The sequence below is a fragment of the Erpetoichthys calabaricus genome, chromosome 11 (genome assembly GCF_900747795.2).
Source record: "Erpetoichthys calabaricus chromosome 11, fErpCal1.3, whole genome shotgun sequence".
In the NCBI taxonomy this organism is placed as follows: Eukaryota; Metazoa; Chordata; class Cladistia; order Polypteriformes; family Polypteridae; genus Erpetoichthys; species Erpetoichthys calabaricus.
In genome coordinates, this window is record NC_041404.2 from 89662479 (window position 1) to 89678083 (window position 15605).

Consider the following 15605-nt stretch of genomic DNA (forward strand, 5'->3'; position numbering starts at 1 on the left):
GTAGATATGTATATATATGTATATGTATATATATGTTTACATAACCTCTTTAACACACTACTTCTCCACTGCGAAGCGCAGGTATTTTGCTAGTTAGTGATGAGTGAGTGAGTGAGGGCTTTGCCTTTTATTAGTATAGAATACTTATTTTATATAACAGAGAACGAACACTGCAACCTCAAAGGTTTAATGTGTGCGTACTTGGGAGAAGGAATTGTTGATGGGTTTTTAGTAAGAACCCCTGTGGCCATAGCCTTTTTAGCAATGGATTTCACTGATATCCACTACCAAGATTTTAATGATTGTTTCCAGATATGCATTCTCATCCCAACAATCACACCTAGGGCCCTGTGAGACTAGGTTCCCACAAATGTAGATTTCATTAAGCAGGTTTTGGTACACCAATATGTGCATGCTATATTCTTTACCTATATTTATTGCTTACCCTTGCAGGGATTGAACCCCGGAAGTCCGCTTCTGATGTTGTACCACAGAGGCTGGTGCACTTACTTGAGCTAGTGAAGATTGGAGTATTACATCTATAGGTCTGATCGCAATCTGATTCACCCTCTCGAATAAGTGAACCAGCCACTATGGCGCAAGGTCTGAGGCTCTGCTTCAGGCTCTGATATCTGAGGTTGAATCCCTGCAAGGGGAAGCAAAGTGATTACATCTGATGAGACCCAGCTAGGGGGGGAACATGTGTCGTGTATTCCTTGTATTGTTTGACAGGTACCAAATAAAGAGACTGCAATCAGACCTATGAATATATATATATATATATATATATATATATATATATATATATATATATATATATATATATATATATATAATTTTTTTATTTATTATTATTATTTTTTAAATATATATATATATATATATATATATATATATATATATATATATATATATATATATATATATATATATATATATATATTAATGCACATATGCTATGGGAGCATTTTTTTTTTAATGGTAAATAACCAGAGCACCAAGTTGGGTGTGACATAGTCACCAACACCTTGTCTTCCAGGGCTTGAGACACAAGAAAAACACAGAGGCTCTCTGACCTCACATCTGCCTCACTCCCAGAAATCCCATCCCTTCCGTCTGGCATGGTCATCCAGAAGAAGAAGTTCATTCTAGAACCTGCATCTACTGGAGCAACATCTGTGTCCTCCAGACCTGCTTACCACAGATCATTAAAATCCTTTTCCTTTTGTTTTTACATCTAAAAAATACATCATTTATTAAATGAAGGTTTCCGTCCCGACCCCCAACCTTTTACCTGCCTGTTTGTGCTTGTGTTACAATACAAATATTTTCAGATTTTGTTCTGACTGTGCCTTATTCATCAATGTTTATGGTTCTTTGGGCCTTTCCAGTGTGTTTCTACTCTTTTCAGTTTGGATGATGCATTGAGCATTAGAAGTTTATAACAAGAAGATTAAATTGTATTATTTCATTGTTGTAATTTTGAGTTGACACATTTGTTATTTTTCTTAATTAAGGTGTTCCACTGAACATTTGGGAGGATTAACATGTAGGCTGAAGTGAACTACAGGTTCATGTTATGTTAGCCTGTTGTCGGTCTCATACCATGAGTGTTTATTTCAATCATTAGGTCTGCTTTCAGCGTTGCGAGAGGCATGGCATCTGAGTTCAGGACCCATGCGTAATTGATGCAATGGGATAAAAGTGCAAGTGCAAATCCTTGTTCTATCTGCGGATATCAAAGTTTTTCTTTGTGCCCTCTTTTTCATATGCATGTTTGGTTTTGACCCTCTTGTTCTCTCAACAACAATTATTGTTTCTTGCGTTGGTCTTCAGTTTAATTTAGCTTTATATTTTTTTTTTTGTTTTGTTTGTTTTTTTACACTGAAAAGCTTATCTGCAAGTCTGTTGGCAGAACACTTTTATTCAGACTATAAGAAGATGGCTCAGTTTAAAATTTGCTTGATTTTTTTAATGAATTTGTAATTGAACAAATAAACCCTTTTCCAACTTGATGTACATATAGAATATTATATGTATTCTGTCAATATATATTTTGTCATCTAGCACCAGTCTGCCAACTTAAAGGAGCTTTTTTATTTGTGGCAAGAAAAGGCATGGTAAAAATACTGACAACTTAATAACCATTCTGAATATTATTACATTCATTGTTGTATTCAACCCTGAGTCTGCCTTTTAGTTTATATTTCTTTTTCATAAACAAGATGAATTATGTTTTCAATGCACTCTAGACAAACATATATCTAAATTAAGAAAATCAGTGCTTGCGTTTCCTGCCTGAGCACAAATCAGCAGGTAGAAATTGCATAAACTCCTCATCAGCCTTGTGCCACTGTTGGGGCTGCACAAAACTGTCATCTTTGTTTTATTTCTGATTGCTAGATTATGTTTCATGTGGAATGCAATAAAATAATTATTAAGTAAACTGGTCATTGCATGTTTCTTATTCCACATTAAGGGTGAATGTAAAGAGGAACTTTCTTAGATATATTTACCCTGTGACAGTTTTGAGCAACAGGATTGTAACAGCAGGAAAGAGTTGCCATGAAAGCAAAGGAAGAATTCTCATTAAATTATCTTCAGGTTTTTGCAAGAGTGAACACAAAAGTTAAACATGTTCCAGAATGTAGTGGTAGTAAAACGTAATACAATATAATACCTAATAAATTCAATATTAAATACCCATCTGTTCACTTTAAGCTGCCGTGGTGCATCTAGCTGCAGAGGTTAGCCCTGCTGACTGGCTGCTTTAGAGACCTAGGTTTATGCCTTGGCTTGGTCACTCTCTATATGGAGTCTTCACATTGTCTTCGTGTTGGTGTGGGGTTTACTATTGTCACACATGTGCGAGTAGGAGGCAGCTAAAGAGCCTGAGTAATTGTAATAAAACATCCGACCAGGGTGCAGCGGAGTGTGCTGACTGTCTTTCTCAGTTCCCTACAGACCTTTTTTGGGAAATCCTGCAAGGTTCTGGCATCTCAGAAGACATCACTTATGGTGCTGCCCCCTTTGTTGACGTCACTTCCGGTGTTGGGGCCTTTGCTCACATCACATCCAGTCCAGAAGACATCACTTCCGATTCCTGTCCTTTTGATGATGTCACTTCCTTTACGGGCCTTTAAAGCCTCCATCTTTGTCTCTGATAATCAGTTCTGTTTTGGACTCTGTTCTATGCACATCGTGCTACTAAAATTCAACTTTTGCTGCCCCAAATCTTTATGATGTCTGTGTTGCATTATTATCACACTATCCATCCAGACCTTTCAGACAAGCATGTTAGAATAAATTGCCCTGTGTCCAGGGTTGGCTTCTGACTTGTGTTTTGTAGGATAAGCTTCTGCTATGTATCTGTAGTTCAGTAAACAGGTACAAAAAAAGTTTTTTTCTGTTGGTTTTAGCAGTAATTAATATTTTCTACTATTATGTGTAGTGCATTCTCACTGCTAAATGCAGGTACCTCTTTATCGTCCTTGAATAGACATAATTAACTGTAACATGAAAATTAAATTAAGAATAAGCTGTTCTTTAACTATTTAAAAATGTTCCTTTTGTCCAGAGTTTGCCATCTTATCAGAGTTTGGTGTATCAAGTGTACAGCCTAAATTTCACTTACAATCATCACTCGTCAGTGGCAGTGTTCAAAAATGTTATTCTTTTCCCATTGTGTCATCAAAAGCATCATCTTTAATGATTCTAAAGTCCTATACTCGTATGTAATGATTTTGCCATTAAAGACCATTAGATCTGTACTTTTACAGGAGGGTAGGAGAGCACTGACCACTTAGTACACACACTCCTACATCAAGACACTTCAAGGACACAGCACTAATTGGTGCTGCCTGATATTGTTGGTCCCTCCAAGTTCAGTGCCTATTTGTGCAGGTACTGTATAATCTTCTACTGTGAGTAGGAACAGTAACATGCATGAATCTTAACTGTACCTTTCTACAGAGGTTTTGCTCTCCTATTCAGAGCAGTTTGCAACCACACAGACCTCTCTTTCTCATCACCTTGGGACAGTGCAAAGGAATGCAATCTGTCTGGCAATTAAAAAGGAAAGCAAAAACACAAGGGTATGATGAAAGGAAAATCAATTTATGGATTGGCTGTATTCTGCTCTTGGTCATAAGGGGATGTGACACAATTTGTCATCAGAGTTATCAATTTGCCAAAGCTTATATGACACATTTTGAATAATAATAATGATAAATTTCAGAGTACACTGAAAAGCTTCCTTATTGCTGCCAGATGAGACTTCTTTGAATATTATGACATCAGAACCTCTAAAGTGTATTTGGACTCCATATTACCATATACAGTACATTGCATGTTAAATGTAAGTCTCCTTTCGGCATGTTTTCCACTTCTTCTGGTGTATGTGTATAAGAAGAAATGTTCAAGCCGCAGGGAAAATCAGTTGTTGTTGTTTTTGTTTTTTATTTTTAATGTTTTATGTTCTCTGTGGGAAACAATCTTACTATATAAAATGATCTGTGAACTAAGGAAAGACACCCGGTGTCATCAGTTCTAAAACGCTTTCTGTAGAACTAGAATATACAAGCACAGCATGAAGCAGTAAACAATAAACCAAAAATAAAATGACACCAAATGTAATCTCTTCCATTCTTTTAAGCCGGGGTTTGAAGGCAGTCAAGCTGTAACGTTAGGGCTCTTTCTCTTTCTTTGTCTTTCTCTATTACTTTCCTTCATGATCTCTCGCTCTTTCATGATTTTTCTTGTCTACTTCCGCACAGCATGAATCCTCCTTTGACCCCCAGACTGGCAAAACAACAAGCTGTATAAGATTGCCTCCTGGTGGGCTCTAGCTGCTTAGCACACCTTATTCATACTCCACACAAAGAACCAACAATAAAGTGGCAATGATAAATAAGGCTGAGAGAGTTCTGACATATAAAGAAAGAACAAAAATAGAACAGTACAGTAGGTTTATTCATTGTTCTAGTAAGCAACTGAAGGTCAGGTTGCAAAAAGAAACACTTTGCTTGTTTTTTAAACTGGGCACGTGCAATATAAAAAGCATCTTTCTGTCAAGTGCTGGCACACCTAAGATGAAGGAGCTTTCAGGCTGACAAATCAATTGCCAAAGCCTGGCTCAGAAATGAAAGCAAGTTAGAAAAGACATTCCAGGTACAGCCCATTTAACTCACTATTGCTAATAGATCAATGAGCTGGCTTCTTCTAAATTGTCATGTTCTCCCTTTTTAATTTTTTACATCATATTTTAATATTGAAATAAATTCTCAATTTATTTTACATCATACTCTTTAATATTGGTTTTATCAGTATGCTGCTGCTGGAGTATGTGATTTTCCCCTTGGGATTAATTATCTATCTATCTATCTATCTATCTATCTATCTATCTATCTATCTATCTATCTATCTATCTATCTATCTATCTATCTATCTATCTATCTATCTATCTATCTATCTATCTATCTATCTATCTTTTCTTAATGCCTTTCTGAGACTTATATAGTTGAATGTCAACTGTAACAGAACCAGGATAGTCAAACAAACAACATGTGATAGAAGTCCTCTGCTCCACTTCTTTTAAGTAATCCTGAAGTCCTTTGTTAGAGAAATCCAGATGATGGGAGGCAATAGACCAGATGACTAAAGCATTTCCAAGCACAGCTGGATGTAGAGTGCACAAGCATACAACCATTATCCAGTGGCCCACTCTTTATATTTTCCTTGGTGTTGTACACCATCAAAATGCATTCGAATCCTACTGGACTGGGGAAAAGCTCATCATGATGTTTGGGCTATCTTGCTCTTCAAATGGTTTAGCCAGACAATAGGCTGTGATGTTAACTAGGACCCCATGGCAGTAAAACTACAAAGCAGTTATAAGTATGACAGGAGCAAAAGGAAGGCAAACTAAGAAATGAAACAGGGGGCTTGGCTTTTTAGCTGAAGAAAGGGCAACTTAAAGGATAAGGAGACAGGTCAAATGCAAAAAGTGCATAGATGTTAGTACAAATGTTCTACCTTCTCTGGTGTTCTAGTCATGGCACCAGATTTAGAAAAGATCATATTGATTCATCAAGGATGTATTAATTTATTTGTTCCAGAATAATGAAAATGGAGTCACAAATAATACATTAAATAAATTTAGCACTAAGTGTAATCAACACAACAGTGTCATGAATTCCCATTAATGGCTTCCATGGTTTCATTTATTAATATTCTTAAAATTATTAAAGTTTAACCCAACCCCCCGGCATCTTTTTATTTATCTCCTCTATTTGATCCAAGGGAAAACATTGCATGGTAAAATGTATAACACACTCGTAAAAATAAAGGTGCCAGACTGGTTCTTCAGAATGATGCCATGGGGAACCGTTTCTGGCTCCCAAAAGACCTTTCCACATGAAGGTTCTAGAAAGAACCTTTATATCTTTAGAACCATAATAGGCTCCTTGCAGTAAATAACCATGAATACAAGAAGGTTGTAACAGATTTGTGAAATGCCAATAGATTCCTTGATTTTAAAAGGACTCTCACTGCATACAATAGCACAGGCTAAGTCCAGGTCTTCTTAATCTGTTAGTGTCCTTCTAGGTAGCCTACCATATATTGAAGATGTTAGGTTTTTTTTTTTGTACACATTAGCAAGTTTTTCAAACCAGAAAAAACCAACATCATATTCAAAGAATGAAATGGTGCTTTGTCAAGCAGTGGTTCTGCACAGAAACACACAACCCAATAAAGAACCACAAAGTGGTGTGAAAGAACCATTATGTTTAAGAATGCAATGTGTCTGATCCCTAAATGACAAAAATGTTCTCTTATTTCAAGAATGATTCTCCCTGTATTTCTGAGGTGGATTATGGAGTTTATGTTGCTCTGTACCACCTTGTTTGTACTGAGTGCCTGGCAATATTTTTCTAGTCAAGCACTCTTTTACACTGTCTTTTTCCCCTATTTTGACTTCTACCTTGTGTATAAAGTAAAGCTGTAAAAGATTCTGCCCTTGTAATATATTGTATAAGTATATTATGACTGAAATGGGAAGAAGAAACTCAAAAAAATGTACATTACAGCTCACCAGAAGATAAATTACAAACGCCACTTGCCAGCACTCAATGTTGAGATATGTCTGCTAGCAAAACAGCTTTATGAATAGAGCTTCTTCTGGCCAGTGATTGTCTTCTTTGAAGAAGTACTCATACCTTGGCTGCATATTATGTAAATGTAAAGTGTTAATATTCTCAATTTATTTATTTATTTATTTTTGCAGGTTGTCTGGAATAGCGGCAGAATGTTTGGGATTTAAAGCGCAAAGCTGCATCTGACTGCTCATAATTCACTAAATGACCCTGAGAAAGTCACTTTGTCATTCTGAGGTAAAATTTAACTGAAATGTATACCAGTCCTCTAAGTCACCTAGGGTAGATGCTTCTTGCAAATAAAAAATGCTAATAATTTTAATGCTAAGTTTGTGTTAACACGTAGATGTTATACAGATCTGAAAATGCATCTCAAGATGTTATCTACCTGAGAGGACAGCAGTTGCAAGGAGGTGAGATGCAGTGCTAGTCAATAAGGAAATTCCAAGAGGTGTGTATATAACAATACATTATATTGCCATTTTTTCATAAAATAAAAAAGACTTCTGTCGTCTAGCCAGATGTCTAATGGAAGTGGTTTGTCTTTACCTAGGAAACATAAAAGTTTACAAAATACAGGAGCTAATTTAGACTAAGAGGCTTGTTTAGAAAACTAATAGCCATCTTGTCTATTGACTAGATTATTATGTTTTAACAGTATATTGCTCCAGGGGTACTGTACAATGGGTGACCCTCCTCTCTGATCTCCAAAGGTCATGTGAAAAGACAATTTCCCCTCATTAATTAATACAGTGTACCAAATGGCAAAAATATATCCGCTTCAGCTACAAAACTAATTAGACTTCTCCAGATTCCCATAAACCCTGGCATAAAGAAATGCACCAAGGCGAACAACTTGAACACATATCCCCTTTAATTTTCAACAGAGTCTTCATGTACATGCTTTGCTAACTAGCATCATGAAATAATGTTGTAAAGGTTTAGGTTTGAAGACCATTTTTCTAAAGTCTAAAAGTTTGTAATGAAAAGCCTAATTAAAGTAAAGAATTAATGTATGAAGCTTGGTAAAGATATTTGATTTTTGGCACACAGGTTTATTTTCATCAATAACATGGTATTTGATAATATTGTCTGGTCTGAACATGGGGTTGCAGTTCAGAAAAAGTGAATCCAAAATCAACTTTGCATTAGAAACCAAACATGAGCATATTCTAAGCACGTCATCCAGTGTGAAGGAAGCATGGGAGCCATGAAAGAAATAATGCATTGAGATGTGTGAGATTAAAAAAATCTGAGTATACAGTTTAAGGAGTTGGTACTAAAAATTGTTGCATTTTGCTCATACTGTATTTTATACATGCAACAACAAACCTAAACTTGAAATGTAAACTGTTGGTCTGGTATCTTATGTGCATTCAATGGAAGGCTGAAGAGATCTATTTTCTGTAGAATCCCACAGATGCTGCTCCCTAAAACATTTACCATTGCAGAATTTACCATATCCACAACTTATTGTCAATGCACACAGTCAGCAGTAAGATGATATCAAGCTTTACAGTGGCAACTAGTGTAATGTAAACTACATCCCACAGTCACCCACTGATAAATAAGCAGAGGTGTATCATTATGGGAGCTGAGGTTTTGGATGTAACAGAAAATTAAGTGCTCTTCACATTCTTCCACTTCTTGTCTGATCAAGATGGGGCTCATGCATGAGATAATGCACATGCAGTGAATTCAGAAAGTATTTAGGCCCCTTCATTTTCTGCAAACATTATTCTGTTGAAGATTTAATTTTAAATGGTTAAATTTGCAGTTTTTGTCCAATAAACTATACTCAGTAACACATAATGACAAAGTGAATACATGCTTTCAGAAAGGTTTTTCAAATTTATTAATAACCAAACACTGACATCTCCTATTCATATAAGTATTATTCAGAACTTTGTAGAAGCCCCTATGGCAGCAAACCCAATTTTTAATCTTCTTGGGTAAGTCTCTACATATTTTGACATCTGGATATAAGCAAGTTATCTGATTCTTCCTGGCAGATCCACTTAAGGTCCATTAGTTTAAATTGGGTGAGATGCATCTGTAAACTGCCATCTTCAAGTCTCTCAACAGATGTTCTATGGGGTTTAAACCTGAGCTATGGCTGATCCACTCGAGGACAGTTAGGAACTTGTCCCAAAGCCACTCAAGCACTGTCTTTTCTGTATGCTTCAGGTCATTGTTGTGCTGAAATGTGAACTGTCACCCCAGTTTGTGGTTTTGTGCACTCTGGAGCAGGTTTTCTTCAAGGACCTTTCAGTATTTGGCTGCATTCATCCTTCCCTTAATTCTGACGAGTCTGCCCATGTGTGCTGTTGAGAAGCACATGATGCTACCACCACCATAGTTCACTGAAGGGATGATATTAGGCCGGTGATGAGTAGTGCCTGGTCCATGCTAGATATAGTGCTTGGAGTTCTGCCCACTGAGTTCAATGTTTGTTTCTTCGAACCAGAAAATCTCTTTCCTCATGCTCTCAGAGTCCTTTAAACACCATTTGGCAAACCCAAAAGTTACTTCCATCTAGCCTTTCTGCCTTAAATGACTGATTGATGGACTGCTGCTGTGATTGTCCTTTTGTTATGTTCTCCCATCTCCACCTTAGACTTCTTAAAGTTTTTTAGAAGAACCATTGGGTTCTTGGTCATCTCCCTGACCAAGACCCTTCTTCCAAGGTTACTTAGTTTGGCCAGTCAGTAAACCCTACAACGAGTCCTGTTGGTTCCAAACTTCATTCATTTCACAGTTATTGAGGCCTCTGTGCTCCTGGGAACTCTCAAAAATTTAGAAATATTTTGATACCCTTGCACTGATGTATATCTCACCACTATTTTGTTATTGAGATCTACAGAGAGTTTCTTGGACTTCATGTCTTGGTCTTTGTACTGATATGCAGTGTGAATAGTGGGACTTTATATGCCTTTCTAAGTGATGTCCAGTCCATTCAGTTTACCATAGGGGGCTCCATTCAAGTTCTAGACACATCTCAAGGACAATTAAAGCAAACAGGATGCACATAACCACAATTTGTGGTGCTACATCAAAGGGTCTGAATCCTTATATAAATTATAGATTTCAGTTTTTGATTTTTAATAACTGCGGTGGGCTGGTGCCCTGCCCGGGGTTTGTTTCCTGCCTTGCGCCCTGTGTTGGCTGGGAATGACTCCAGCAGAACCCCGTGACCCTGTAGTTAGGATATAGTGGGTTGGAGAATGGATGGATGGATTTATAAGTTAGCAAACCTTTCTGAAAACAATAAATACATAATAATAAATAAACAAACTTAATAGTGTAAGTCTGATAATACACTCAGCTTATGACAGGTCATCACAGCTTGTACTTAATAAATGAACAGTATGCTTTTACTGAAGTGTCCAATAGTTAAGCCCCAACACAATTATATTTACCAATTACTGTTGCTTTTTATAAATTACATGACTTTGTTCTTCCTGATTTATATAGCATATGAACTCTCATATGACCCTTCAGGGGAACAAACAGATATTAAGATGAGCAAACAGTCCTTATTCTGGCTACATGATTGACTTATCCTTTTGATCTCATACTTTAATCCTTTAATGATTTTCATTGTTTCTTTGTCTCGGTTTTCATTGGTTCCTTTAATTGTGCTGACTTTCTTCTATTTTTTTTCTCCACATCAATGCTTGTTTCTGAAAAACCTGCTGTTTGTTTGGGACTTATTACAGGGAAGTGAAGAGGTGACTCTCACTTGTACCTTGTGCCCACTTAACCCCAGACCCTGAATAAGTAATCTGAGGTCAAATGAAGGAAAAAGTCATGTCTTATTGGTGACCATGACCAAGGTGTCATTTTAGAGTGTTTAAGAATAATGGTATAATGATAAATTTGCTGATCTTTTTATTTATTCATCTGTCTGCTCAAGATGTTGATTGTATTACACCAAGACAACAGTAAGAATGTGGGGAGGGATGGATCTAGGCAAGTTTGCCCCTAGCAACAGGTTCTTACAATTTTATATATATTATTACATATATATTACATATTAATACATATATACTGTACATTATCTATCTATCTATCTATCTATCTATCTATCTATCTATCTATCTATCTATCTATCTATCTATCTATCTATCTATCTACTATATAATAAAACACTTAAATCTGTGTGTCCAGTCCCACTAAGCAATCTGGTCAGACAGTTTAGCTTGGAGATGTGATGAAAGAGGAAGTGCAAGTGTGAGATAGCGAAGGAAAAGAAATAGCAAGGGAGGCACGCAGAGAGTTGCTATCAAAGACAGTAAATATAAAAGCAAACCATATTTATATAGCACAATTTCATACAAACAATGAAGCTGAAAGTACTTTATAAGACATCAAAGAGAAAGTTACAAGAAAAGAAAGTAAGAATATTAATGAATAAGTATCAAAGAAAAAATAAATAAATCCATGCAGTGTTATAAAACATAGATCTATACAGTAATTAATAGAAGTCTGATAATAAGGTCAGATGGCCAGGAGGACAGAATAAACAAACAAAAACTCCAGTTAACCTGGAGAAAAAAAAAGAAAAAACAAAATCAGTAAGGTTTCCAAGGCCAGAAGACCACCCAGCCAACCGTAGGGCATTCTACCTAACATAAATGTGCTTAAATCATTCCTCATTGTTTCCAGGCTTTGCCTGAGAGGATTTCATGCAGTCAGTCTTGTTAAGAGCTGGGATGCGAGAGCATACAACAGGATGTAAGAGAATGTGAGATGATGTGGGAAAGCCACCTCAAAAATTATGATAGTCTGGGAAGCAAGTTTTAAAAGAAAGTGTTTGAGAGAGGGAGTGCTGGTGAAGAAACTTCACACACACCCAAATACAGAAAAAAGTAGCTGAAAGTACACATAGGGCAAGAGATAGCAAATATTTTGACAGGTGGTTCCCAGACCCTTGAATTCAGCTCCTCTTGTAGTAAACATGGTGGTTTTTTACATTTTTATATCTGTGTTTGACTTCAGCAATGTCATACGCCAACATCCATTCATTTTCCAACCCGCTGAGTCCAAACACAGGGACACGGGGGTCTGCTGGAGCCAATCCCAGGCACAAGGCAGGAACCAATCCCAAGCAGGGTGCCAACCCACCACAGGACACACACCCACACACACTAGGGCCAATTTAGAATCGCCAATCCACCTAACCTGCATGTCTTTGGACTGTGGGAGGAAACCAGAGCGCCCAGAGGAAACCCACGCAGACACGGGGAGAACATGCAAACTCCACGCAGAGAGGACCCGGGAAGCGAACCCAGGTCCCCAGGTATCCCAAAAGCAAGGCAGCAGCGCTACCCACTGCGTCACCGTGCCGCCCTACTCCAACATTGATGTAGTTTTACATTATGTTTGGGTAAGTGTTTTAATAGCTAATTATTTAAGCTGATAGTGCATTAACATTATTTTAGTAGTTTTTCTAACTGCATGCTAAGTCATTCTTGACCTTTTTTATGCCTAAATGTATTTTTTATTTTAATTGTTTAATTTTGTTTTATTTCATGAACTTCCAAAGAACTGAATGGTATATGTAGTCCTATGTTTAACGTTTCCTGTATGTGTAAGCCCGTGAACTTATAGTTGTCATCATACATGTGCTTCATTGATGTAGCTTCTGCTTGGCTTTGAACTTGGTAAGCAATAGTGCAAACCTAGGGAGCTGTGATGTGAAGGGTGAAAGTTGTTTACTCTTATCTGTTGCATATATACAGGCATATACTATATATTATGAACTGAAAATACTGTGAGTTTTATTGAATTGTAATACGACACCCACCTAGCCAAAAAAATCCATTGCACCCCTACAAAGTTTGTTGTATTGCTGAACCTTCTTGTTCACACAAGTGATTAAACAGTTGCATCAAATATTAGTGACTTATCTTAATTTATTATACTTTTTTTTCCTTTATAGAGGGTAGATGTAAATTTGTATATGTATGTTCACTGCAAGAGAGGAAAATCAGTCAATATGTGTCACTGTACCATGTTGCAATGGAGGAATGCAGAAAAATGGCACCATATGAAATCCTTCATTTGTAATGATTCATTGAATTAGAGATTAGTGTCAGGTTATTTTGTAAGAATCGTTACCGAAGATGTGCAAATTGTATCAGTAAAATGTGTTTTTATCAGCACATCTCTCAGCAATATGGCTGTGTTAATGTGGCCACAAGTATTTACTCACAATTCAATATACTGTCAATATTAACATATAACAAAAAACAAAACAAATACCAGGTTATACCTGCGTGCCAAAACATTATACCAGACCCCATTAGTTTATTTTAAGTTTTATTATATTATGTCTTCAAATTCCAAAATATTAACAAAATTATCAAAATTAACAAATGTTTAGACTGTTAACTTTGCTATAAAAAGAAAGCTGCTATCCTTTTTTTCTTAGAGCAATGCTGTAGAGCAGTTTTGTCTCTGTAAAAAGCAACCATTACTGCTCACATACATAATTAGAATTAAAAGCACAGGTAGCCTTACCTTCATTTGTTGAAGTTTTTAACCGGTAGCACAGTCCGTTGATGTCTCCATAGCAGTCCTCTATTTTCTGAAGTGCATCAGCCCCCCGCAGCTCCATAAGATTGCGCAGCTCTTCCAGGGTGCACCCAAAACCCCCTGCATGGTTGGGTTCACCACCCCCACCACCCCGCTGTTTTTTGGGGTATACCTCCACAGCACTGTTTGCTAGGTCGCCCATATTTTTGTCCCAATTTGACTAAACTGCTGGGTTCCCGTTGTGAACAGCCTGAATTGAATTCTGCAAAATGTTGTGTTTCACTGGTGTTCCAGTTAGTTTTTTGTGTTTTTCTTATTAGTTTTATTGTCTGTGCTATTCCCAAAAGCAAAAATAGCCTTGGGTTTGCCTTGTATTATTCTAATGTTGCATTTATTTTTTTATTGAAATATGGAATTGTGTATTTGGACTTTGGTGGGGGTGAGGGTTTATTTTAATTGAAGGCAGTTAATTAGTCATGAAAATGGCACTGCCTGACACAGAGCTAGCTCTGTCCCAATCCATGAGTAGTCCAGTACTGTCACTTCTACTTTTATGGATTTTTTTATTTATTTATTTTTTTAAATAGGAGGGGTGAGGGTGGAAAACAGTCAGTCAGGTGTCAGGGGTTAGTGCATCTGATATCTCTGCTGCTTTGGAGAACACTGAAATGTAAAAATACACAGACAAATTATACAAACTTTAATATTCGTCACATTTTCTTTGAATCATTTTAGTTATTGCCACTTCAAGGTACAGTACATTGTTGTTTTATGACATTTATGAATAAGATATGGATTAATCTTTAGATTCTATTCATAAATGAACCATACTACAAGACATAATGCATTTCTTCTTATAACGATGGTTTTTAAAATGATAATATGACTCGATATTTCTGTGTGTTGTTACTTATTTTATTTATATAATTTTCAATCCTCTTGTCCTCAGAAACATTCCAGTTATAACCAGTTAAACAGGGCAGACCAGACTTATCTATAACTGGTACTCCCCAAGTACTGGAGATTTACAGGTACCTATAGCCGCCACCTTCCTATATGCATATCAAACACTGTGCATGAGGACTGAGACCAGAGGACTAATGCAATTTAGAACTTCCGCTGGACAGCCAATTGGATTGCATGTTTTCATCACTTGCTTTACTTGACTTGAGACACATAACTCTCCCACAACCCTAATCTTAACCACATTGTAACCGGGCGTATCACATAACATCACTGAAATATAATGTAAAGCAACAAGCTTCTCAAAGTACCAGAGTTCTGGAGGTCTGCAGCTTAACTGGATTGGGGCTATTGTTGTTTCATGAATCATCCAAATTAACATTGTTGACAGTCACCTGTTGTGGTAGTTTTCTTTTAAAAAGCAAACAGACAGCTTCAAGTCAACACTAGTTGCACAGGAAAAAAAAATGAAAGCATGAAGAAGCAGTTTGTGCTGCAATTGCAGTTGTGTTTAGAAATCTAAATTTGTCCAACTTTCAGTAATCTACCTAAAGTTATATCAGTTGACACTACACTAAAGCTAGCAGAAGATTTCATTCAGATCCCCAGTTTGGCTAGGGGAGGCACTGCAGGTACCCAGTACCAACTTAGTGGATCAGTCCCATGTGCCCCTTCCAGTGGGGCATGTCAGTACTGTCTTAACTCTTCCGCAGAAATTAGCTCAGATTCAAGGTTCTTCCAGACTATTAGCTTCTCACTATAGACTTAACATCAGATTGCAAACAAATTACAAATAAGGAATTTGATTTGGGAACAAATAAAACAAGTGAAAAAAGTGCTTTGAAGGATGAGGCACAGGCAAGAAACTCACACACAATGGTGCATATGGAAATTGTTCAAGGGTAAATTTTAGTAGAAAGTACTACATAAGAAATACTGTATATATAA

At 36.8% G+C, this 15605-nt stretch overlaps 1 protein-coding gene across 6 annotated transcripts in view; it reads right to left on the minus strand.

Moving 5' to 3' along the window:
* Window positions 1-15605, minus strand: part of atp2b3b (ATPase plasma membrane Ca2+ transporting 3b) — a 608455-nt gene that overhangs the window by 456198 nt on the left and 136652 nt on the right. For all 6 annotated transcript variants that reach the window (XM_028813571.2, XM_051933859.1, XM_051933861.1 and 3 more), the window contains exon 2: window positions 13680-14357. In XM_028813571.2, the coding sequence (XP_028669404.2) occupies window positions 13680-13896 (217 nt within the window). In that variant the 5' untranslated portion in view covers window positions 13897-14357. The remainder of the gene's footprint in view (window positions 1-13679; window positions 14358-15605) is intronic.